Source organism: Ranitomeya variabilis, chromosome 1, assembly GCF_051348905.1.
Source record: "Ranitomeya variabilis isolate aRanVar5 chromosome 1, aRanVar5.hap1, whole genome shotgun sequence".
Taxonomy (NCBI): domain Eukaryota; kingdom Metazoa; phylum Chordata; class Amphibia; order Anura; family Dendrobatidae; genus Ranitomeya; species Ranitomeya variabilis.
In genome coordinates, this window is record NC_135232.1 from 854,904,585 (window position 1) to 854,931,838 (window position 27,254).

At 41.6% G+C, this 27,254-nt stretch overlaps 1 protein-coding gene across 1 annotated transcript in view; it reads left to right on the plus strand.

Annotated features, from left to right (window-relative positions):
* The window catches only part of LOC143787863 (albumin-like), a 64,536-nt gene that overhangs the window by 17,095 nt on the left and 20,187 nt on the right, over window positions 1-27,254 (plus strand). Inside the window, exons 5-8 of the mRNA XM_077276985.1 lie at window positions 13,166-13,298; window positions 13,645-13,745; window positions 14,465-14,594; window positions 15,776-15,990. Of these exons, the coding sequence (XP_077133100.1) occupies window positions 13,166-13,298; window positions 13,645-13,745; window positions 14,465-14,594; window positions 15,776-15,990 (579 nt within the window). The remainder of the gene's footprint in view (window positions 1-13,165; window positions 13,299-13,644; window positions 13,746-14,464; window positions 14,595-15,775; window positions 15,991-27,254) is intronic.

Below are 27,254 nucleotides of genomic sequence, written 5' to 3' on the forward strand. Positions count from 1 at the left end.
GACAAATTATTTTTTATTCAAAGACATCTAACTTATGTATACTTTTACAAAATGTTGATGTCTCCATCAGCACAAAGATGGATTTTTGCATTATTTCACAGTGAATGATGAGTTCAGGAGGCAAAGGTGGAGGAGAAGCGGCCATGAGTGCAGAAGTATTATTTCTATAAAGATATATTGCAAGGTTTCTTATGTATGACCAGTTATTTATTCAAAGTTTATTAAAACATCAGTGATCCCTTAACCAAGAAAAAATCAGGAGAAACACATCTGTTATACAAAATGTTTAAGGTCTACGAAACATGGATTCAAAATGGTTCTATAATGGACAATTCATTTACCCATATTTATATAGAAAAGGTACGAATCACAACTGAAGAAGAAGCCAGTAACACCTGAACAAAAGTAACACCAGGAAAATAAAATACTGTAACATATGTAAAACATTGTATTCAATAATATTCATATTTTTAAAGGAAAACTCTCCATGGGTGAGAATAGTGTACTTTCAGAAGCAGCAAAGAGAAGTGAGTACAGTGGTAATGCTCAGTGAGCTGCGGGTACGCTCACATCTTGTGCTGTACTACCTTATATGTTTTGTTTGCGGCAGTTCAGAGAAACCAAAAACCATATCATGTTTGGTGCACTATATTAAATCACTACAAGACCACATGTATTTATGTTACACAGCATGGTGTAGACTGGATAGAAATGTAACAAAGCTTTAAAAGTATACATAAGTTAGATGTCTTTGAATAAAAAATAATTTGTCTTATATTAGTCACTGAAAGGAAGCAAAATTTACGGTATACATAGAACGCCAAAGAACTGAAACAAACTATAACTAAAAGTCAAATTATAAAGAAATTAAGATTTATTATCTGCAAAAAGTGGAGACACAAACTTTGAATGTTTTGTAATTGTAATATTCAGGAGCCTGCACATTTATGTTACTTGGTGACTCTAAAACCCTATGTTGGGAGCAAAAATAATTGTAATGACTAACAAAATCCAAGGAAAATAAATAAATAAATAAATAAATAAAAATAACTGAATGTAACAATTTGCCAAGTAGTAGAAACAATAAATGATTTTACAATATCACCCAAACAACCAGCTAGGTCATTATTCGTTATTTTAATTATGTTTTAAATTTGTACATTTTTTTTTTTATTATTTTTTTTTTTCATGACAGAAAAATCTACAAACATTGAATTCAAGAAGGCTGTGTGCAAATAGCCAGCACAGACAGTTGTGAAATTACTATGTGATAAAATAATGTAGAATTAAAGAAAGATGGAGATGAAGCTCAACTCTTCAGAAAATGCAGAACCATGACCCCATGTTAGAGGGTATTAGTAACATTAACCAGTTACATACAAGTTGAAAGCAAGAATCATTAGCTGCATGTTATAAAATATGACAAATGTTATTATATTCACTAATCCAACAAGTTCTAGAACCAAATTTCTACACGTGGTGTTTATTGTAGAGATCCATAAACCCACTGCATAAGCCTTTTTCACATTATCATCAAGGATAATTTTCATCATTTTTGTTTTATAACTGGAGCGGCCAATTCTGTAGCATTATTCTTTCCATAACTATTATGTGGAAAACCTTGATAGAAACCCCTTAGACCCCATTAAAATCAATGGTGTATGTCCGGATTTGAAAGTAGCTATTTGGCTCTATTTTAAGCTACAGATATTACAATAGTCTGAACAGAGCCTAAGATGTAACTTCATATGAAACTACTGTGATACATTATAAATTACAAAATAGTTTTGAAGCTTTGTGTAGAAATATATCAGACAAAGAATATAAAACTACTAGACACTCTAAAAGGATAGTTAAAAGTAACTATTAATATGAATACTAGTGATTATAAAAACACTCGATTTTTTTTTAGATTTCTGGCTAACATTTAAATTTATTCTTACACATGCGTACTGGTACACATATATAGAGTATATAAAGAGTATTATAAATAGGGCAAGTGTTTACATTTAATATATAGTTAAGAAAAAGCTCTACTTACTTGTTTAAATCTTTCTCATGCACACTGAAAAAAATGTGGAATATCGCAGGTCAAATGAAATGGGAAAAGGTTTCTATTTGTAGGATATCTCTAAGGGTACTGTCACACAATGCAATTTTGATCGCTATGACGGCACGATCCGTGACGTCGCAGCGTCGTATGATTATCGCTCCAGCGTCGTAGACTGCGGTCACACTTTGCAATCACGGCGCTGGAGCGATGCCGAAGTCCCCGGGTAACCAGGGTAAACATCGGGTTACTAAGCGTAGGGCCGCGCTTAGTAACCCGATGTTTACCCTGGTTACCAGCGTAAACGTAAAAAAAACAAACAGTACATACTTACATTCCGGTGTCTGTCCCCCGGCGTTCTGCTTCTCTCCACTGTGTAAGCACCATAGCCGGAAAGCAGAGCGGTGACGTCACCGCGTCACCGCTGTGCTCGCTTTCCGGCCGGCAGGTGCTCACAGTGCAGAGAAGCTGAGATGCCGGAGGACAGACACCGGAATGTGAGTATGTACTGTTTGTTTTTTTTACGTTTACGCTGGTAACCAGGGTAAACATCGGGTTACTAAGCGCGGCCCTGCGCTTAGTTACCCGATGTTTACCCTGGTTACAAGCGAACACATCACTGGATCGCTGTCACACACAACGATCCTGCGATGTCAGCGGGTGATCAAGCGACGAAAGAAAGTTCCAAACGATCTGCTACGACGTACGATTCTCAGCAGGGTCCCTGATCGCTGCTGCGTGTCAGACACTGCGATATCGTAACGATATCGCTAGAACGTCACGAATCGTACCGTCGTAGCGATCAAAATTGCACTGTGTGACAGTACCCTTACTCATTATTTTATCTTATCTTAACCACACGAGCACGTAGCTGGCTATCACACATAACACAACCCCTGGATACACTGTCAAAGTCTTAAAAATGGCACACACAATTCATAAAATTTGCATAATATTAATTTTTTTCTGTGTTGAAAAGTTTTTATGACTTTTTAGCTCAAAAAGTTGCATGTTTTGCGAGATGTCACAGAAATATGCACCAAAATACAGGTATACCTACAATACATTAGGCGGGACTGGCGTGAAGTTGTGCAAAATTCTTTAAAAAGCGTAAGGCAAAAGCATGTGGAATTGCTATGCTAAACTCCAATCACAAAGCTAGAAAAAAAAAAAAAAAACAGTGCACACATACACTCACCGGCCACTTTATTAGGTACACCATGCTAGTAATGGGTTGGACCCCTTTTGCCTTCAGAACTGCCTCAATTCTTCGTGGCATAGATTCAACAAGGTGCTGGAAGCATTCCTCAGAGATTTTGGTCCATATTGACATGATGGCATCACACAGTTGCCGCAGATTTGTCGGCTGCACATCCCAAAGATGCTCCATACAAGGCAGGATGGATCCATGCTTTCATGTTGTTTACGCCAAATTCTGACCCTACCATCCGAATGTCGCAGCAGAAATCGAGACTCATCAGACCAAGCAACGTTTTTCCAATCTTCTACTGTCCAATTTCGATGAGCTTGTACAAATTGTAGCCTCAGTTTCCTGTTCTTAGCTGAAAGGAGTGATACCCGGTGTGGTCTTCTGCTGCTGTAGCCCATCTGCCTCAAAGTTCGACGCACTGTGCGTTCAGAGATGCTCTTAGGCCTACCTTGGTTGTAACGGGTGGCGATTTGAGTCACTGTTGCCTTTCTATCAGCTCGAACCAGTCTGCCCATTCTCCTCTGACCTCTGGCATCAACAAGGCATTTCCGCCCACAGAACTGCCGCTCACTGGATTTTTTTTCTTTTTCGGACCATTCTCTGTAAACCCTAGAGATGGTTGTGCGTGAAAATCCCAGTAGATCAGCAGTTTCTGAAATACTCAGACCAGCCCTTCTGGCACCAACAACCATGCCACGTTCAAAGGCACTCAGATCACCTTTCTTCCCCATACTGATGCTCGGTTTGAACTGCAGGAGATTGTCTTGACCATGTCTACATGCCTAAATGCACTGAGTTGCCGCCATGTGATTGGCTGATTAGAAATTAAGTGTTAACAAGAAGTTGGACAGGTGTACCTAATAAAGTGGCCAGTGAGTGTATATGATAGGCTTCCAAAATGGCACAACTAGAATAATGAATTGCATGTAAACAACAAAAGCACAAAACTAGTAAAAAAAAAAACAAGAGTAAAGGCAGTAATGTATGAGTTATAGGCTCTAAAAAGTTAGTTCAAAACTGAATAGGTCTGTAAAGATAGAATTTGTAAGTTTCCTTTAAAAGAAGTGAAAAATTGCTGCAAAATGTAGCATTTCTAACACCCAAACAAAAGAAAGGGATATTTGAAAATTATGGTAATATTAACCCCTTCCTGACATCAGACGTACTATCCCATCGAGGTGGGGTGGGCCCGTATGACCACCGACGGGATAGTACGTCATACGCGATCGGCCGCGCTCACGGGGGGAGCGCGGCCGATCGCGGTCGGGTGTCAGCTGCATATCGCAGCTGACATCCGGCACTATGTGCCAGGAGCGGTCATGGACCGCCCCCGGCACATTAACCCCCGGCACACCGCGATCAAACATGATCGCAGTGTACTGGCGGTATAGGGAAGCATCGCGCAGGGAGGGGGCTCCCTGCGGGCTTCCCTGAGACCCCCGGAGAAACGCGATGTGATCGCGTTGCTGCAAGGGTCTCCTACCTCCTTCCTGGCTGCAGGTCCCGTTTCCAAGATGGCCGCGGCATCCGGGTCCTGCAGGGAAGGAGGTGGCTTACCGAGTGTCTGCTCAGAGCAGACACTTGGTAAGCCTGCAGCCCTGCACAGCAGATCGTCGATCTGGCAGAGTGCTGTGCACACTGCCAGATCAATGATCTGTGATGTCCCCCCCTGGGACAAAGTAAAAAAGTAAAAAAAAAAAATTTTCCACATGTGTAAAAAAAAAAAAAAATTCCTAAATAAATAATAAAAAAAAATATATATTATTCCCATAAATACATTTCTTTATCTAAATAAAAAAAACAAAACAATAAAAGTACACATATTTAGTATCGCCGCGTCCGTAACGACCCAACCTATAAAACTGCCCCACTAGTTAACCCCTTCAGTAAACACCGTAAGAAAAAAAAAAAAACGAGGCAAAAAACAACGCTTTATTTCCATACCGCCGAACAAAAAGTGGAATAACACGCGATCAAAAAGACTGATATAAATATCCATGGTACCGCTGAAAACGTCATCTTGTCCCGCAAAAAACATGCCACCATACAGCATCATCAGCAAAAAAAATAAAAAAGTTATAGTCCTGAGAATAAAGCAACACCAAAATAATTATTTTTTCTATATTTTAGTTTTTATCGTATAAAAGCGCCAAAACATAAAAAAATGATATAAATGAGATATCGCTGTAATCGTACTGACCCGACGAATAAAACTGCTTTATCAATTTTACCAAACGCGGAACGGTATAAACGCCTCTCCCAAAAGAAATTCATGAATAGCAGGTTTTTGGTCATTCTGCCTCACAAAAATCGGAATAAAAAGAGATCAAAAACGGTCACGTGTCCGAAAATGTTACCAATAAAAACGTCAACTCGTCCCGCAAAAAACAAGACCTCACATGACTCTGTGGAGCAAAATGTGGAAAAATTATAGGTCTCAAAATGTGGAGACGCAAAAACTTTTTTGCTATAAAAAGCGTCGCTGGTTTCACACTTGCGTTTTTGTCTGCAGCGTTTTTTGCACAAAAAAACGCATGCGTTTTTTCCCTATATTTAACATTGAAAACGCATGCGGTTTTTTTGTACGCGTTTGGTCGCGTTTTCAAACGCATGCGGTTTTTTTCTGCATGCGTTCATTTTCAGAAATACAACCTGCAGTATTTTCTTGCGTTTTTAAGCACATGCGTTTGTTTGCGTTAAAAACGCATGCATTTTTATGGAAAAAAAAACAAAACACACTGAAAAGCCACCCACCACCATCAAGGTGATAAAGGGATCCAAACCCTAACCCTAACTCTACCCCTAACCTCACCCCTAACCGTTTAATGAACATTTTCTGACAGTCATAGTGCCACGTATTTCAGTGCCACGTATTTCAGTGCCACGTATTTCAGTGCCATGTATTTCAGTGCCACGTATCACGTATTTCAGTGCCACGTGTTTCAGTGCCACGTATTTCAGTGCCACGTATTTCAGTGCCATGTATTTCAGTGCCACGTATCACGTATTTCAGTGCCACATATTTTAGTACCACGTATTTCAGTGCCACGTATTTCAGTGCCACGTATTTCAGTGCCACGTATTTCAGTGCCACGTATCACGTATTTCAGTGCCACGTGTTTCAGTGCCATGTATTTAAGTGCCACGTATCACATATTTCAGTGCCACGTATCACGTATTTCAGTGCCACATATTTTAGTACCACGTATTTCAGTTGCACGTATTTCAGTGCCACGTATTTCAGTGCCACATATTTCAGTGCCACGTATTTCAGTGCCACGTATTTAAGTGCCACGTATCACGTATTTCAGTGCCACGTATCACGTATTTCAGTGCCACATATTTTAGTACCACGTATTTCAGTTGCACGTATTTCAGTGCCACGTATTTCAGTGCCACGTATTTCAGTGCCACGTATTTCAGTGCCACGTATTTAAGTGCCACGTATCACATATTTCAGTGCCACGTATTTAAGTGCCACGTATTTCAGTGCCACGTATTTCAGTGCCACGTATTTCAGTGCCACGTTTCACATATTTCAGTGCCACGTATTTAAGTGCCACGTATTTCAGTGCCACGTATTTCAGTGCCACGTATTTCAGTGCCACGTATCACGTATTTCAGTGCCACGTGTTTCAGTGCCACGTATTTAAGTGCCACGTATCACGTATTTCAGTGCCACGTATTTCAGTGCCACGTATTTCAGTGCCACGTATTTCAGTGCCACGTATTTCAGTGCCACGTATTTCAGTCACGTTTAGGGTTAGGGGTAGGGTTAGGGTTAGGGTTAGGGCTAGGGTTGGAGGTAAAGTTAGGGTTGGGGCTAAAGTTAGGGTTGGGGCTAAAGTTAGGGTTAGGGTTTAGATTACATTTACGTTTGGATTAGGGTTGGGATTAGAATTATGGGTGTGTCAGGGCTAGGGGTGTGGTTAGGGTTACCGTTGGGATTAGGGTTAGGGGTGTGTTTGGGTTAGGGTTTCAGGTAGAATTGGGGAGTTTCCACTGTCCAGGCACATCAGGGGCTCTCCAAGCGCGACATGGCGTCCAATCTCAATTCCAGCCAATTCTGCGTTGAAAAAGTAAAACAGTGCTCCTTCCCTTCCGAGCTCTCCCGTGCGCCCAAAAAGGGGTTTACCCCAACATATGTGTTATCAGCGTACTCGGGACAAATTGAACAACAACTTCTGGGGTCCAAGTTCTCTTGTTATCCTTAGGAAAATAAAAATTTGGGGGGCTAAAAATCATTTTTGTGGGAAAAAAAAGATGTTTTATTTTCACGGCTCTGCGTTATAAACTGTAGTGAAACACTTGGGGGTTCAAAGTTCTCACAACACATCTAGATAAGTTCCTTGGGAGGTCTAGTTTCCAATATGGGGTCACTTGTGGGGGGTTTGTACTGTTTGGGTACATCAGGGGCTCTGAAAATGCAACGTGACGCCTGCAGACCAATCCATTTAAGGCTGCATTCCAAATGGCGCTCCTTCCCTTCCGAGCTCTGTCATGCACCCAAACAGTGGTTCCCCCCCACATATGGGGTATCAGCGTACTCAGGACAAATTGGACAACAACTTTTGGGGTCTAATTTATCCTGTTACCCTTGTGAAAATACAAAACTGGGGGCTAAAAAATCATTTTTGTGAAAAAAAAAAAGAATTTTTATTTTCACGGCTTTGCGCTATAAACTTTAGTGAAACACTTGGGGGTTCAAAGTTCTCAAAACACATCTAGATAAGTTCCTTGGGAGGTCTAGTTTCCAATATGGGGTCACTTGTGGGGGGTTTGTACTGTTTGGGTACATCAGGGGCTCTGCAAATGCAACGTGACGGCTGCTGACCAATCCATTTAAGTCTGCATTCCAAATGGCGCTCCTTCCCTTCCGAGCTCTGTCATGCGCCCAAACAGTGGTTCCCCCCCACATATGGGGTATCAGCGTACTCAGGACAAATTGGAAAACAAATTTTGGGGTCCAATTTATTCTGTTACCCTTGTAAAAATACAAAGCTGGGTGCTAAAAAATCATTTTTCAGAAAAAAAATAAAAATTATTTTCACAGCTCTGCGTTATAATCTGTAGTGAAACACTTGGGGGTTCAAAGCTCTCAAAACACATCTAGATAAGTTCCTTAGGGGGTCTACTTTCCAAAATGGTGTCACTTGTAGGGAGTTTCAATGTTTAGGCACATCAGGGGCTCTCCAAACGCAACATGGCGTCCCATCTCAATTCCAGTCAATTTTGCATTGAAAAGTCAAATGGCGCTCCTTCCCTTCCAAGCTCTGCCATGCGCCCAAACAATGGTTTACACCCACATATGGGGTATCATCGTACTCAGGACAAATTGCACAACATTTTTTGGGGTCCAATTTCTTCTCTTACCCTTGGGAAAATAAAAAATTGGGGGCAAAAAGATCATTTTTGTGAAAAAATATGATTTTTTATTTTTACGGCTCTGCATTATAAACTTCTGTGAAGCACTTGGTGGGTCAAAGTGCTCACCACACATCTAGATAAGTTCCTTAGGGGGTCTACTTTCCAAAATGGTGTCACTTGTAGGGAGTTTCAATGTTTAGGCACATCAGGGGCTCTCCAAACGCAACATGGCGCCCCATCTCAATTCCAGTCAATTTTGCATTGAAAAGTCAAATGGCGCTCCTTCCCTTCCAAGCTCTGCCATGCGCCCAAACAATGGTTTACACCCACATATGGGGTATCAGCGTACTCAGGACAAATTGCACAACATTTTTTGGGGTCCAATTTCTTCTCTTACCCTTGGGAAAATAAAAAATTGGGGGCGAAAAGATCATTTTTGTGAAAAAATATGATTTTTTATTTTTACGGCTCTGCATTATAAACTTCTGTGAAGCACTTGGTGGGTCAAAGTGCTCACCACACATCAAGATAAGTTCCTTAGGGGGTCTACTTTCCAAAATGGTGTCACTTGTAGGGGGTTTCAGTGTTTAGGCACATCAGGGGCTCTCCAAACGCAACATGGCGTCCCATCTCAATTCCAGTCAATTTTGCATTGAAAAGTCAAATGGCGCTCCTTTCCTTCCAAGCTCTGCCATACGCCCAAACAGTGGTTTACCCCCACATATGGGGTATCAGCGTACTCAGGACAAATTGTACAACAACTTTGGGGGTCCATTTTCTCCTGTTACCCTTGGTAAAATAAAACAAATTGGAGCTGAATTAAATTTTGTGTGAAAAAAAGTTAAATGTTCATTTTTATTTAAACATTCCAAAAATTCCTGTGAAACACCTGAAGGGTTAATAAACTTCTTGAATGTGGTTTTGAGCACCTTGAGGGGTGCAGTTTTTAGAATGGTGTCACACTTGAGTATTTTCTATCATATAGACCCCTCAAAATGACTTCAAATGAGATGTGGTCCCTAAAAAAAAATGGTGTTGTAAAAATGAGAAATTGCTGGTCAACTTTTAACCCTTATAACTCCGTCACAAAAAAAAATGTTGGTTCCAAAATTGTACTGATGTAAAGTAAACATGTGGGAAATGTTATTTATTAAGTATTTTGCGTGACATATGTCTGTGATTTAAGGGCATAAAAATTCAAAGTTGGAAAATTGCAAAATTTTCAAAATTTTCGCCAAATTTCCATTTTTTTCACAAATAAACGCAAGTTATATCGAATAAATTTTACCACTAACATGAAGTACAATATGTCTCGAGAAAACAATGTCAGAATCGCCAAGATCCGTCAAAGCGTTCCAGAGTTATAGCCTCATAAAGGGACAGTGGTCAGAATTGTAAAAATTGGCCCGGTCATTAACGTGCAAACCACCCTTGGGGGTGAAGGGGTTAACACCTTTCTGACACCGTAATATTACCAGTGTTTGACTCCCCCTGTTAGAGTCTGCTGCAGCAGCTGTGATATGAGTCAGCAAGCAGAGGTGGATGGTTATACCAATTTGCTTTTTGTGGTTATAACTGTCATTTTTTCATAATATTGAGAATTATACTTAGCATCTAGTTAAGGGTCACTAGTTTCTGTTACAGCAACTCTAGCATTTAGTTAATGTATAGTATTAAAATGATAAAATAGACAGCAAGCAGAGGTGGATGGTTATACCAATTTGCTTTTGGTGGTTATAACGGTAATTTTTCATAATATAGTATTGAAATGATAAAAATTGGCGCATCAAATTAGCAATATGCTTTTAAACTAAGCCATGCATGTGCTCGTTGGTAATAATTGTGATAATAATCACTGTATCTAAACAAAATAAACAGCTGCTAACATTGCAGTCTGATACATACTGCTACTATCAAATAATAGTGCAGAAACACAGAATATACATAATATACTCTATTTTGTAAGAAGTGTAATGGTGTATGTTAATTGTACACGTGATGATTTTTACTTTTGATATTCATATTGATATACAATAACATACAGCAGGTGGTGAGTGTAATAAAAATACAAGCCTTAATATAGGATATAAAATTCGGTCATTATGGACTGCAAACAGAAAAATACAACTTACAGATGCAAATACAAAAAGAAGCCACAAGTATGGTTGTTATCTGTACAGGGTGGGGGCATCTCTGGGCATGCTTCATTCTAAATGTGTCCTGGTCAGCGGAGTGTAATGCTGTGTGTTCATTGTAGTTGTGATACTAATCCTCGGATATAATTATATAACTGCTCCATCTAATGGGATATTATCAAAATCTAATATAAGCATGATGCATGGGGTGAGTGTAATAAAAATATGAGCCTTAATATAGGATATAAAATACGGTCATTATGGACTGCAGACAGAAAAATACAACTTACAGCTGCAAATACAAAAAGAAGCCACAAATATGGGCTGTTATCTGTACAGGGTGGGGCGCTATCACACTTAACACATTCCCCTTAAAACTCATGAAAATGAGAAACTGCGTTATAAGCTGCCGCTGCTTTCATTCTAAATATGTCGCGGTCAGCGATTACAGAAACCAATGTATCAGACTGTACAGTGCCCCAAATAATAGTTACTATAAAACAAATACTGGGATAATAAGCACGGTATCCAATTAACAATATCAGACTATATCAAAAGTTGACAGCCTGGAATAATATACATATAAAAATTGTGTCATCAAATTAGCAATATGCTTTTAAAATTAAATCATGTATGTGCTCATTGGTAATAATTGTGATAATAATCACTGTATCTAAACAAAATAAACAGCTGCCAACATCGTCGCGGTCAGCGATTACAGAAGCCACTTAAACTTTTTTACAATATTGTGTCTTTGCTTTTTATAAACGTATAAAAACACACCGCTTCATACTTGCGGGTGTTGTAACATGGGCTCTGTATGTCCATATCAAGCTCGCACAGATCAAACTAAAATCTTTCTGTGATACATATGAAAGACTGATAAATGCCTGTCCTCATTGTGGCTAAGCAGACTGTTCTTTTTATGAAAGCTTTTATACATTAGAACAGTGTTATGGTCGGCTCCAGTATCATTAAAATGTTCACTTTACAGCAAATAGGCTCTTTCAGTCAAATTTACCCTTTTTTTCTTTTTTTTTTTTTTCTTCTAGAAAACTGCATGTCTGAATCTATTAGATATGTCACAACATCAAACTATTACTGCTAGGAGCTGTGGTCAGTGGGCATAGACAGCTACTCTGTTTAGATGAAATAACATAACATAACCACATGATCAAAAATGTATGTGTCTTTGTGCACTGTTGTGCTAGATCTGTTGCCATACTATAACATAGACATGTAACTCGTCCAGCAAAACAAGTTCTCACATGGACATTTTGACAAAGAAAAAATAAAAAAATAAAAAAGTTATGGCTCTTGGAAAAAGGGGAGCAAAAAAAAAAAAAAAAAATGAAAATGCAAAACCAAAAATACCTCGGGCTATAAAGGGGTTATGGAGCCATATGTGAGGTGCTGTTTCTTTATATTATTATTATTATTATATGTGAATACCGAGTCTGATAAAATCAAGAGATCGCTGAAATTGTGGGGATATGTTAAAAAATTTGACTCTACTGAGCATTAATCTGATTACAGAGGCCCCATAAAAAAAAAAAAATAAATAAAATTTAATTTAAAAAACAACTGCATATGAAATCTAATATATAAAAAACAATACTGGGGATAATAATCCCTGGATCCATGAGATTTAGCTAACATTATCAAGCTGTGTATATCACGCTGTAATCCACATACAGTGTATTGTGTCTGATACATACTTTAATAAAGCCTTTTAAAACCCATACAGTGGTTGTCATCTTTTGATAATATTGAGAATTATGCCAACATGCAGAGAATTAGCTGTCATTGCAAAGTGTGCAGGGTGGGGCGTCTCTGTGCTTGTGGCTTCTAAATGTGCTTATATTATCTGTATTTTATCTGTTAACCACTCCGAGCATGTAGCCCCCTTATCACACATAACATGACCTCTTAAAACTCATGAAAATGAGAAACTGCGTTATAAGCTGAAAAATATGCTGTTTCACTCTAAATGTGCAGTGGCCAGCTGTCTCTAAAATACATCTTACAGAAGACCCAAAACAACTAGGATATAATTGTATAACGGGGCACAGTGTGTTATAAAAACACAATTTTGCACATATGTGCCACAAAACAACTGTTTGTGTTAATGTATCCAATTAACAATATGTAAAAATCTAATTAAAACAAATACTAGGATAATAATCCCCGGATCCAATTAACAATTCATATTATATCACAAGCTGACAGACAGACAAGGAGAGGCAGATGCTGACAGGGCGGGGAGGAGGGGTTACACCCTTTTGATACATCTTGATAGGGGCGGGGCACCTGTCAGATTTGAGTTTGACGAGACCACCCTCTTATACACTACTAGCTAGGATGTAGATGGCTATCCTAACCATATGGTTTGTTTACTTTCAGCTACACTGATACTGTTGCTAAGAGACACCCATCTCTCTACCCCCCGGCAGTTCTGGGGCTTGCTAAACAATACAGCTTTATTATGAATGACTGCTGTGCAGAAGAAGAGAAGGAGAAATGTTTCGATGCCAGGGTATGGTATGCAACGTTTTACTGTAAAATTGTATTAATTTATAATCACAACCATATCTACCGTAAGGACCTGACCCCTGTATACCCTGTGTGCTCTGTATACATCAGTGTTCTTCTTTCCATGCTCTTTGGATTGTTTACATGGAGATCTCCGAGGAAGGGGAATGTGGACAAAGAAAGCTCTAAGTAAACTCGTCCAGGAGCACTTCCCTGCAGTCCAGGAAATAGACTATCAAGAATCAAGTAGCTTGAGAGAAAACAAAATGCTAGAACCCATTTAAATTTCACAAGACTTTGTAATATGTTTCCTATTTTTTTCTCATTATTTTGTTTTTGTAATTTTCCAGTTCACTGACGTTCAAAAAACCACACTTTCTTTAGAATATCAACAGAAACATACTTGTCATGTTCTTAAAATATTCCCACCAGAGAGAGCCTACTATGCCAAGTAAGTCACAGACTATCTACTGGATTATTGATTGACTGTTTTTTATTGATTGTTATTTATTCATAATTCAAGGGTTTAGCTAGTAGGGGGCTAGTAGGGCACCTAGGGGCTGAGTGCCAGGAAGGGATCAAGTAGGCCGTAGGAAAAAGAGCCACTTTCCCAGTTAGCCACTACCTAGAGTCTGCAATGTCTCTTATTTATTATTTGCTCTTTCATAATTTGTCATAATGTGATATCGTGTACCCAGAAAAACCACCAGAAAATACTACAGGGGTGACATAAATGTGAACTGCATCTACAACAAACTTTGTAAAACTTAATAGTATATGGAACTTTTTAGACATCACAAACTTCTGACCTATAAACAGATTAGATGATAAGTGTCCTAACACGAGGGTCATATCACTGGGACTCACATCAACCGGGCGAACGGGGTTCCCATGTTCCTAGTTCGAGTATCAGTGCACATATGCGTCCCCTGCTTCCTTCAAATATTTCCAAATAATCCTTAAATAGAATCACATGGTGTTTTCACAATATCCTATTCAATCTAATGGGGAACACAAAACTCCCATTCTCATGTTTGGTGGAGGTCCTAGTGGTGGAATCTTCAGCATCCAAACATTTATCATGCATTGTGAAGATAGGTGAAAATCTGCGATCTTGAGAAAACACCTATAACCTGTTAATATTTCCTAATTTGCATTTCTCTACTTCAGAAAATTTGTTAAATACGCTCAGAAATTCCCTGGCTCTTCTTTTGATGTTATACATAAGCTCACTCTTGAATCGGTGCATTTGAGTAAGGACTGCTGTAAGGATGATGTGGTCGAATGTATGACTGAGAAGGTAAGACGAGAAAGACACAAATGCTACAGCAAAGATAAAAACTTTGAGATTATGGATAGGTTTTGTAGGATAGTATATAAGGGCTTAGACATGTATACAGACAATATATGACGACACCTTGATTTCCAACATGTCCATATTACAGGCCTGTATGAAGGGACAGACTGGGACTAAAATCCAGCCCTAGCATTTGAATGCACAGAGGCCCATGCCGGCTCCCTGACCAACCCCAAATTGGGGTCTTTATTACCAGTATTACCCTGCCTTTAGAAAATCAAGATTTACTACAAGACCAATATTTCCAATAATACCTTGGTTATAAGACATAATAATAATAACACCACAATTATAATATTGCAAAGTAAAAAATACCACCAGACCATAATCAAGTATGATCAGCATACACAGTAGTAAAAATGTAACACAGAGACACCCATGACTTACTGATTTTCCAGAACCCTTGTTACATTACCCACCTCTTCACAAGCCTTGAAGTGCTATAACCAGTGATCGAGACAGTAATAATATCCCTCCTGTGCCCTATATACTAGGAGTACCCACCTATTGTGTACTACACAGTAACAGTGCCCATTCTGTGCCCCTGTTCCCTCTGTACTTGCTCATAGTAATAATGCTCCCTTGCCTCCTAACAGTTATACAGCATCCTATAGAAATAATGTCCCCTGGACCACCTTATAATAATAATACTCCTTTACTCTTTCTAATAATAATGACCCCAAACCTCCTTACAATAATGCAAACACCCCTGTGCTTTAGTATAATAACAATGCCTCCTATGCTTTCCCTATAATGATAACAATTGTCCAATGTGCCTCCTTATAATAATGATCCCTGATTTTTCTTTATTTTAATAATGCAGGGCCGTACATATAAATCATGGGACTCCATAGCAAGAGTCCTATCACAGCACCTAAGCACTAACAGAAGGACAAAGCCCTCAACCTTGTAAGTCATGGAAAGGGATATCTTTTGCCAGACTTACAAAGTTATTAAAGTTATTTTGCCGCTCCTGAAGCCTCTTATTCTTCTCACCCACTAATAAAACTAGTAAACTTTGATCAGATCCCGGGCACAGCATTTCAGAACATGTCTTCTTCTAGACCACTGTAAGTGGGTAAAGTTCAGCCATAGGACTAATCCTTTATGTCTCTATCTGGCAGATGGAATACATCCAGCATATCTGTGACAATCAGGAAAAGATATCACCCAACTTGAAAGCTTGCTGTGAAAAGAGTCTACTTGAGCGCAAACCCTGCATGATTGCCTTGCCTAAGGACGACATCCCAGCTGATCTACCTAAAGAAATGAAAGAGTTTGTAGAGGCCGAGGATGTATGCAAACATTATGCGGATGAAAAAGATGTCTTCTTAGCAAAGTAAATATACTTAGATTCAGATGTAGCATATTTATACAATTCTATGCTAATAGCAATCTCTATTTTGGTTAAGCAAACTCAGATTGGGTAATGGTGGAAACTCCACAAAACATAGGAGATTTATTTACTAATGATATATATATATATATATATATATATATATATATATATATATATACACACACACATATATATATATATATATATATATATATATATATATATATATATATACATATATATACATTTATATATTCCTATACATTATATATGCACATGCAGTGGGTCTATATTTGACAATGAATAGAGTAAAATGTAGGTTACAGACTTATACAGTGGTTACGGAAAGTATTCATACGCCTTTACATGTTTCACTCTTTGTTTCATTGCAGCCATTTGGTAAATTCAAAAAAGTTCATTTAAAAAAAAAATGTATGTACACTCTTCACCCCATCTTGACTGAAAAAACAGACATGTAGAATTTTTTGCAAATTTAATAAAAAAGAAAAACTGAAATATCACATGGTCATAAGTATTCAGACCCTTTGCTCAGACACTCATATTTAAGTCACATGCTGTCCATTTCCTTGTGATCCTCTTGAGATGGTTCTACTCCTTCATTGGAGTCCAGCTGTGTTTAATTAAATCGATAGGACTTGATTTAGAAAGGCACAAACCTGTCTATATAAGACCTCACAGCTCACAGTGCATGTCAGACCAAATGAGATCATGAAGTCAAAGGAACTGCCCAAGGAGCTCAGAGACAGAATTGTGGAAAGGCACAGATCTGGTCAAGGTTAAAACAAAATTTCTGCAGTACTCAAGGTTCCTAAGAGCACAGTGGCCTCCATAATCCAGCCAAACTGAGCAATCGTGGGAGCAGAGCATTGGTGAGAGAGGTAAAGAAGAACCCCAAGATCACTGTGGCTGAGCTCCAGAGATGCAGTAGGGAGATTGGAAAAAGTTCCACAAAGTCAACTATCACTGTAGCCCTCCACCACTCGGGCCTTTATGGCAGGGTGGCCTGATGGAAGCCTCTCCTCAGTGCCAATCCTGGTGTGAAAAACTTGTTGCATCATTCCCAAAAAGACCTATGGCTGTATTAGCTCAAAAGGATGCTTCTACTCAATAATGAGCAAAGGGTCTGAATACTTATGACCATGTGATATTTCAGTTTTTCTTTTTTAATAAATTTCCAAAAATGGCTACATTCCTGGTTTTTTTTCAGTCAAGATGGGATGCAGCGTGTACATTAATGAGAAAAAAATGAACTTTACTGAATTTATCAAATGGATCCAATGAAACAAAGAGTGAAAAATTTAAAGGGGTATGAATACTTTCCGTACCCACTGTATAAACAAAACTTATTGCAATATATATATATATATATATATATATATATATATATATACCGTATATACTCGAGTATAAGCCGACCCGAGTATAAGCCGACCCCCCTAATTTTGCCACAAAAAACTGGGAAAACTTATTGACTCGAGTATAAGCCTAGGGTGGGAAATGTAGTACCGGTAAATGTCAAAAGTAATAATAGATACCAATAAAAGTAAAATTGATTGAGACATCAGTAGGTTAAGTGTCTTTGAATATCCATATTGAATCAGGAGCCCCATATAATGCCCCATACTGTTCATTATGGCCCCATAAGATGTTCCATATTAAAATATGCCCCATATAATCCTGCATAAAGGTTAATAAAGGCCCCATAAGATGCTCCATAGTCACATTTACCCAATATAATGCTGCACAAATGCTGATTATGGCCCCATAAGATGCTCTATAAAGATATTTGCCCCTTATAGTGCTGCACAAACGTTATGGCCCTATAAGATGCTCCATACAGACACTTGCCCCATATGCCGAAGTGCCCTACAAACGTTAATTATGGCCCCATACAGACACTTGCCCCATATAGTGCTGCACAAACATTATGCCCCTATATAGTGCTGCAGAAACGTTATGGCCCCATATAGTGCTCCAGGAACGTTATGGCCCCATATAGTGCTGCAGGAACGTTATGGCCCCATATAGTGCTGCAGGAACGTTATGGCCCCATAGAAGCTCCATACAGACACTTGCCCCATTTGCTGCGATAAAAAAAAAATCACATACTCACCTCTCCGTCGCTCAGGCCCCGGGCACTTTCAATAGTCACCTCTCCTCGTTCCGGGCGCCGATCTGTCTCCAGCACTGACGTTCAGCAGAGGGCGCGCACTGACTACGTCACCGGCGCCCGGAACGAGGAGCAGGTGACTATCGCGCAGCGCAGCGCTCCCCTCCCCGTATACTCACCTGGTCCTGCCGCTGTGTAGATCCTGCTTCCCTGACGCCGGAGCGCTTCATCCTGTACTCAGCGGTCACATGGTACCGCTGATTACAGTAATGAATATGCGGCTCCACCCCAATGGGAGGTGGAGCCGCATATTCATTTACTGTAATCAGCGGGACCATGTGACCGCTGAGTACAGGAAGAAGCTGAAGCTGCTGCTGCCGGCGCCGGGGAAGCCAGGGACCTGCAGGGACTGCGCCTGGACTAGGTGAGTATTTTTAGACAGCCCCCGCTCCCCCTCCCCTGCCGACCCCCGGTATGACTCGAGTATAAGCTGAGAGGGGCAATTTCAGCCCAAAAAAGTGGGCTGAAAATCTCGGCTTATACTCAGGTATATACGGTATATACCGTATATACACTGCTCAAAAAAATAAAGGGAATACTCAAATAACACATCCTAGATCTGAATCAATGAAATATTCTTATTGAATACTTTGTTCTGTACAAAGTTGAATGTGCTGACAACAAAATCACACAAAAATCATTAATGGAAATCAAATTTATTAACCAATGGAGGTCTGGATTTAGGATTCCACTCAAAATCAAAGTGGAAAATCCAATTACAGGCTGATCCATCTTCAATGGAAATGCCTCAAGACAAGGAAATGATGCTCAGTAGTGTGTGTGGCCTCCATGTGCCTGTATGACCTCCCTACAATGTGCGGGCATGCTCCTGATGAGGCGGTGGATGGACTCCTGAGGGATATCCTCCCAGACCTGGACTAAAGCATCCGCCAACTCTAGGACAGTCTGTGGTGCAACATGATGTTGGTGGATGGTGCTAGACATGATGTTCCAGATGTGTTCAATCGGATTCAGGTCTGGGGAACGGGCAGGCCAGTCCATAGCTTCAATGCCTTCATCTTGCAGGAACTGCTGACACACTCCAGCCACATGAGGTCTGGCATTGTCCTGCATTAGGAGGAACCCAGGGCCAACCGCACCAGCATATGGTCTCACAAGGGGTCTGAGGATCTCATCTCAGTACCTATTGGCAGTCAGGCTACCTCTGGCGAGCACATGGAGGGATGTGTTGCCCTCCAAATAAATGCCACCCACACCATTACTGACCCACTGCCAAACCGGTCATGCTGAAGATGTTGCAGGCAGCAGATCTCTCTCCACGGCGTCTCCAGACTCTGTCACATCTGTCACATATGCTCAGTGTGAACCTGCTTTCATCTGTGAAGACCACAGGGCACCAAGTGGCAAATTTGCCAATCCTGGTCTTCTGTGGCAAATGCCAAGTGTCCTGCATGGTGTTGGGCTGTGAGCACAACCCCCGTCTGTGGACGTTGGGCACTCAGACCATCATCATGGAGTCGACTTCTAACCCTATATGCACATGCACATTTGTGGCCTGCTGGAGGTCATTTTGCAGGGCTCTGGCAGTGCTCCTCCTGTTCCTCCTTGCACAAAGGCTCAGGTAGCGGTCCTTTGGCGATTGATGTGCCATCATGTGCCATGAGCTGCACTATCTGAGCCACTTGTGTGGGTTGTAGAGTCTGTCTCATGCTACCACGAGTGTGAAAGCACACCCAACATTCAAAAGTTACCAAAACCTCAGCCAGAAAGCATTGGTACTGAGATATGGTCTGTGGTCCCCACCTGCAGAACCACTCCTTTATTGAGTGTGTCTTGATAATTGCCAATAATTTCCATCTGTTGTCTATTCCATTTGCACAACAGCATGTGAAATCGATTGTCAAACAGTGTTGCTTCCTAAGTGGACAGTTTGATTTCACAGAAGTGTGATGTACTTAGAGTCATATTCTGTTGTTTAAGTGTTCCCTTTATTTTTTTGAGCAGTGTATATATGTTTATAAATACGATGACTGTACACACACACATATATATATATATATATATACTGTATATATATATATATATACAGTATATATATATATACATACAGGGTGGGCAAAGAGTATATATATATACAGTACAGACGAAAAGATTGGACACCCTCTCATTTAAAGATTTTTCTGTATTTTCATGACTATAAAAATTGTACATTCACACTGAAGGCATCAAAACTATGAATTAACACATGTGGAATTATATACTTAACAAAAAAGTGTGAAACAACTGAAAATATGTCTTATATTCTAGGTTCTTCAAAGTAGCCACCTTTTGCTTTGATGACTGCTTTGCACACTCTTGGCATTCTCTTGATGAGCTTCAAGAGGTAGTCACTGGGAATGGTTTTCACTTCACAGGTGTGCCCTGTCAGGTTTAATAAGTGGGATGTCTTGCCTAATAAATAGTATTGGGACCATCAGTTGTGTTGTGCTGAAGTCTGGTGGATACACAGCTGATAGTCTCGCTGAATAGACTGTTAGAATTTGTATTATGGCAAGAAAAAATCAGCTAAGTAAAGAAAAACGAGTGGCCATCATTACTTTCAGAAATGAAGGTCAGTCAGTCCGAAAAATTGGGAAAACTTTGAAAGTGTCCCCAAGTGCAGTGGCAAAAACCATCAAGCGCTACAAAGAAACTGGCTCACATGAGGACCGCCCAGGAAAGGAAGACCAAGAGTCACCTCTGCTTCTAAGGATAAGTGTATCCGTCACCAGCCTCAGAAATCGCAGGTTAACAGCAGCTCAGAATAGATACCAGGTCAATGCCACACAGAGTTCTAGCAGCAGACACTAGGGTTGAGCGAAACGGATCGGACAAATTCAAAAATCGCCAACTTTCGGCAAAGTCGGGTTTCATGAAACCCGACCTGATCCTAGTGTGGGATCGGCCATGAGGTCGGCGATCTTCGCGCCAAAGTCACATTTCGTATGACGCGTTAAGCGCCATTTCTCAGCCAATGAAGGAGGACGCAGAGTGTGGGCAGCGTGATGACATAGGTCTTGGTCCCCACCATCTTAGAGAAGGGCATGACAGTGATTGGCTTGCTTTCTGCGGCCTCACAGGGGCTATAAAGGGGCATGCATGCCGACCGCCATCTTACTTCTGCCGATCTTAGCATAGGGAGAGGTTGCTGCAGCTTCGTCAGAAGAAGAGTTATAGTTAGGGAGAGAAGATTAACCCCCAAACCGCTTGTGCTGTAGCGATTTTCACTGTCCAACACCACCTTTTTTTGCAGGGACAGTGGAGGCTATATCTTTGTGCATCCGCTCTGTAGCTTATTAGGCTGCCTTATAAGGCTCCCTGATAGCTGCATTGCTGTTTGCACCGCTGCTGTGCAAACCAACTGCTTTTTTAAAAGCAAAAATCCTGTTCCTCCTTTCTGCACAGTTATCTTGTTTATTTGTCCACACTTGTGTGCAGCAGTCCTTTTTATTGCTGCCATACTTGTCCTGAGATCATTGTAGGGAGATTGAAATTGTACTACAGTCCTTGTATTTTTTCATATATCTTCCAGCCACTTGCTGCCACTTACATTGTGTTGTTTTATACACTGTGCCTGAGTTTGGGTTCAGTCTCCCCCCCAAAAAAAGTGAGATTGAAATTCTCACAAAGTGGATATATTTCAGTCCTCTTAGTTTGTCGCATATCAGCAAGCCACTTTCTGCCACTTCCATTGTGTTGCTTTATACACTGTGCCTGAGTTTTGGTTCAGTGTCCAAAAAAAAAAAGTGAGATTGAAATGCTCACAAAGTGGATATATTTCAGTCCTCTTAGTTTGTCATATATCAGCCAGCCACTTGCTGCCACTTCTATTGTGTTGTTTTATACACTGTGTTAGGGTTGGCGGAACACACCGAGTAAATATAGATATGTTATTTGGTGTGTTCGCAGCCCGTGGTCCACCGTGCAGGAAAAGAACCTGCTGCTGGCAAACGGCGGCACTATATGGTGGTAGAAGCGATCTCTGTTGCTTCTCAGAGTTGCTACAAAGAAAGAGCTGTGTCCTGTTAAACTCCACAGGAATACACAGTAACTGCTGAGCGGAAAGCAGCTTGTGGTCACGCAGTCAAGGACGCAAACATACAATCTCCTCACCGGAGGAGCCGGTATTCTAGGTGGCTTATTTCAGCCGGGGCCCTGAAACCATACAAACAATCTCCTCACCGGTGGTGCCGGTATTCTAAGTGGCTTATTTCAGCCGGGTCCCTGAATCCACACAAGCGTGACCACATTGGCGCAAAACACATAACTTGCATTGATACTAGCGCATGGCCGTGCAGCCATGCAAACCATATATAGCTGCAGCAAGTATAAGACCTTCCTAGAAGGACCAATGAGAGGCTGCCACAGAGCCTGAGCACCTTCAGGACCTTCCTGGAGAACCAATGCGCTTTGCTGCAGTATCCAAGCATGTGACCCTCGATCTCCAATGAGAGATCTTACCCTGGGCATGCTCAGAAGGAGAAAAGCAGGACTTAGTCCCAAAAGCGTCTGCTCGCCGCTGCCCAGCACTGGCTTCAATGGCAGAAGCTGGAAAAGCAGCAGCAACCCTTTGCACAGAGTCAGACTGAGTGAGACGCTGGGACCGATGTCTCCGCTGAGCAGGCTCCACTGCAGCAGGAGAAGAATGGGAGACTGCAGCGGAGATGGCCCGAGATTCCCCCTGGGCAGAGGCGGGAACTCGACCCCTAACACACTGTGCGTGAGTTTTGGTTCAGTGTCCAAAAAAAAAAGTGAGATTGAAATTCTCACAAAGTGGATATATTTCAGTCCTCTTAGTTTGTCGTATATCAGCCAGCCACTTGCTGCCACTCACATTGCGTTGTTTTATACAGTGGGCCTGAGTTTGGGTTTAGTCTCCCCCCAAAAAAAGTGAGATTCAAATTCTCACAAAGTGGATATACCGCAGTCCTCTTAGTTTGTCGTAAATCAGCCAGCCACTTTCTGCCACTTCCATTGTGTTTTTTTATACACTGTGCGTGAGTTTTGGTTCAGTGTCCCCAAAAAAAAGTGAGATTGAAATTCTCACAAAGTGGATATATTTCAGTCCTCTTAATTTGTCGTATATCAGCCAGCCACTTTCTGCCACTTCCATTGTGTTGTTTTATACACTGTGTTAGGGCTGGCGGAATGCACCGAGTAAATATAGAGATATTATTTGGTGCGTTCGCAGCCCGGGGTCCACCGTGCAGGAAAAGAACCTGCTGTTGGCAAACGGCAGCACTATATGGCGGTAGAAGCGATCTCTGTTGCTTCACAGAGTCGCTACAAAGAAAGAGCTGTGTCCTGTTAAAATTCAGAGAAATACACAGTAACTGCTGAGTGGAAAGCAGCTTGTGGTCACGCAGTCAAGGAGGCAAACATACAATCTCCTCACCGGAGGAGCCGGTATTCTAGGTGGCTTATTTCAGCCGGGGCCCTGAAACCATACAAACAATCTCCTCACCGGAGGTGCCGGTATTCTAAGTGGCTTATTTCAGCAGGTTCCCTTCCCTGAATCCACACAAGCGTGACCACATTGGCACAAAACACATAACTTGCATTGATACTAGCGCATGGCCGTGCGGCCATGCGAACCTTATATAGCTGCAGCAAGTACAAGACCTTCCTAGAAGGACCAATGAGAGGCTGCTACAGAGCCTGAGCACCTTCAGGACCTACCTGGAGAACCAATGGGCTTTGCTGCAGTATCCAAGCATGTGAACCTTGATCTCCAATGAGAGATCTTACCCTGGGCATGCTCAGAAGGAGAAAAGCAGGACTTAGTCCCAAAAGCGTCTGCTCGCTGCTGCCCAGCACTGGCTTCAAAGGCAAAAGCTGGAAAAGCAGCAGTAACTCTTTGCACAGAGTCAGACTGAGCGAGACACTGGGACCAACGTCTCTGCTGAGCAGGCTCCACTGCAGCAGGAAAAGAATGGGAGACTACAGTGGAGATGGCCTGAGATTCTCCCTGTGCAGAGACGGGAACTCAACCGCTAACACACTGTGCCTGAGTTTTGATTCAGTGTCCCAAAAAAAAAGTGAGATTGAAATTCTCACAGTGGATATATTTCAGTCCTCTTAGTTTGTCGTATATCAGCCAGCCACTTGCTGCCACTCACATTGCATTGTTTTATACAGTGGGCCTGAGTATGGGTTCAGTCTCTCCCCCAAAAAAGTGAGATTCAAATTCTCACAAAGTGGATATACCTCAGTCCTCTTAGTTTGTCGTATATCAGCCAGCCACTTTCTGCCACTTCCATTGTGTTGTTTTATACACTGTGCCTGAGTTTTTGTTCAGTGTCCAAAAAAAAAAAGTGAGATTGAAATTCTCACAAAGTGCATATATTTCAGTCCTCTTAGTTTGTCGTATATCAGCCAGCTGTCATGTCGGACGCTGTTCATACTAGGGCATTCGACAGACAGCGGTAATTCCGCTTTTGTCCACTATGCGCTCAGTGGCGTCGGCTAGTTTTTATCTAGCTGGTCCGGGGTTAATTTAGCTGTTGCTTGGATTGGAAGCTGGGTCACGCCCACTGTCTTTAAATAGTTCTTCTGAACATTGGGCGTCGCCGATTATAGCTTCTGTCTTGTGCTCAGTTATCTCGGTCTGGAGTGGTGGTCTAGGAGAAGGAGTTTCATATCTGGTGGTGTATTTCCCTTTGTCGTATTTTCTCCTTCCTTTATTTGTATTTGTTTTGCCCTGTGCACTTATAGTGTATTCCTGAGTGACTGCGGCATGGTGCATATTTTCTGTTATCCTTGTCTGTGCTAACTGTAGGTATTGGTGTGTGGACTCGTCACTGGGTGGTGGGTGAAGGTTTCAGCCTAGGGTTGAAACAGGAGATAGGGTCAGGGTGGAGGCCCAGACATGCACACCATCAGTGTAAACTCTGGGAAAGGTTCAGTCAGGGTTTCCCAGAGTTGAGGGAGATCGCAGGGGCCTCGGTTATTAGCTCTTGCCTTCCTAGGCTTCCCGTGACATTATAATCAGCCAAACATTATTTGAATTCCATGGATCGCATGACTTCCATAGCCCGCCAGTTGGAGGCGCTGTCCCTACAGGTCACTGAGTTGAGGGGGGCAGTGCAGCAACATTGACTGGCAGTATCTAATGTGCAAGCTGGAGCGGCAGGTAAAGTGGCTGAGCCTAAGTTTCCTTTGCCTGAAAGGTTTGCTGGGGAACGCAGTAAATTTGTTGCTTTTCGTGAAGCTTGCAAACAATATTTTCGTATGCGCCAGATCTCCTCAGGTAATGAGGCTCAGCGTGTGGGCCTGGTTTTGTCATTACTGAACAGGGATCCTCAAGCATGGGTGTTTTCTTTGCCTTCTGATTCTGCTGCATTTAACTCAGTGGAGAGTTTTTTTTCTGCTCTTGGAAACATTTACGATGACCCTGACAGAATGGCTCTAGCAGAATCTAAGATATGCACTATTCGCCAGGGGGAGCGTGTAGCGGAGGATTACTGTTCTGAATTTCGCCACTGGGCGGTCGACACACAGTGGAATGATCCCGCGCTGCGGAGTCAGTTTATTCATGGGGTTTCTGGAAGGGTTAAAAAAGCCCTCCTGATGTACGAGACTCCTGCTTCTCTAGATTCCGCTATGAGTCTTGTTGTCCGCATTGATCGCCGTTTGCGTCAGGGGGAGCATGAGACGCCGCCTTTGGGAGAGGGTTTAGGTTCACGTGAGGTTGCTGCAGGTGAGCCCACGGAGCCTATGCAAATCGCAGGGGTGTCACATGTTAAGCATCGAGCCCCTGTGCTCAAGAAGCAGAGAGCCTGTTTTTTCTGTGGTAAAACTGGTCATTTTGTTAACATTTGTCCTCTGCTGTCTAAGAAGAACGCAACGGCGGAAAACTTCTAATCTCAGAGGGTGTGGAGGAGACCAATCTGATCTTATGCATATCCTCCATGGTGGTTTCTCAATGCATGCTCCCTGCCAAGGTTATTGTCGCTGACAGAGAGCTGCCAATCACTGTTTTTGTGGATAGTGGTTCTGCCACAAATCTCATTGATGAGGAGTTTGCGCGCACAGCAGGTTTTAGGAAAAAAACTGCCTCATCCTATACGTGTGGTCACCATCAATGCTGCTCCTCTCTCATAGGGGGAGATTACTGAGTTTGTGGCTGAGGTGAAACTCCACATTGGGGTTCTACATTTCGAGCAGGTTACATGTAAGGTGCTCAGGAATCTTCCTGCACAGGTGGTTTTGGGTTTTCCATGGTTGTCTATGCACAACCCGGTTATTGACTGGAAAACTCAGGACATAATTCAGTGGAGCGAATTCTGCCAGGAGAATTGCCTGGCCACATGTGTGTCTGCTGTGACTTCAAGCGTTCCTGAGTCACTTCTGGATTTTGCGGATGTGTTCTCTGAGAAGGGTTGTTCAGAGTTGCCACCACGTCGCCCCTATGACTGTACTATTAGGTTTAAACCAGGGGCCAAATTGCCTAAAGCAAGGATGTTTAACATCTCCGGTCTGGAGAGGCAAGCGTTAAAGGATTACATTGCTGAAAGTCTGAGCAAAGGGCACATCAGGCCTTCATCCTCACCTGTGGCAGCGGGGTTCTTCTTCGTAAAGAAGAAAGATGGCAGACTATGCCCGTGTCTGGATTTCAGGGAGCTAAACCAGATTACGGTTCATGATCCATACCCTATGCCACTGATATCAGATTTGTTCAACCAGGTGGCAGGTGCTAAGTGGTTTACCAAGCTTGACCTCAGGGGGGCGTACAACCTCATAAGAGTCCGTCAAGGTGATGAGTGGAAGATGGCTTTTAATACCCCTGAGGGTCATTTTGAAAATTTGGTGATGCCATTTGGGTTGACAAACGCACCTGCAGTGTTCCAACATTTCATAAATGATGTGTTCTCGCATGTTTTGGGGAAATTCGTTATTGTGTACCTTAATGACATTCTCATATATTCTTGCGACCGTGAGACTCATTTAGATCATGTCAGGCAGGTGTTACAGCTTCTCAGAGAGAATAAGCTCTATGCAAAACTTGAGAAATGTGTATTTTCGGTTCAGGAGTTGCCTTTCTTGGGTTATATTGTGTCTGTTTCTGGGTTTA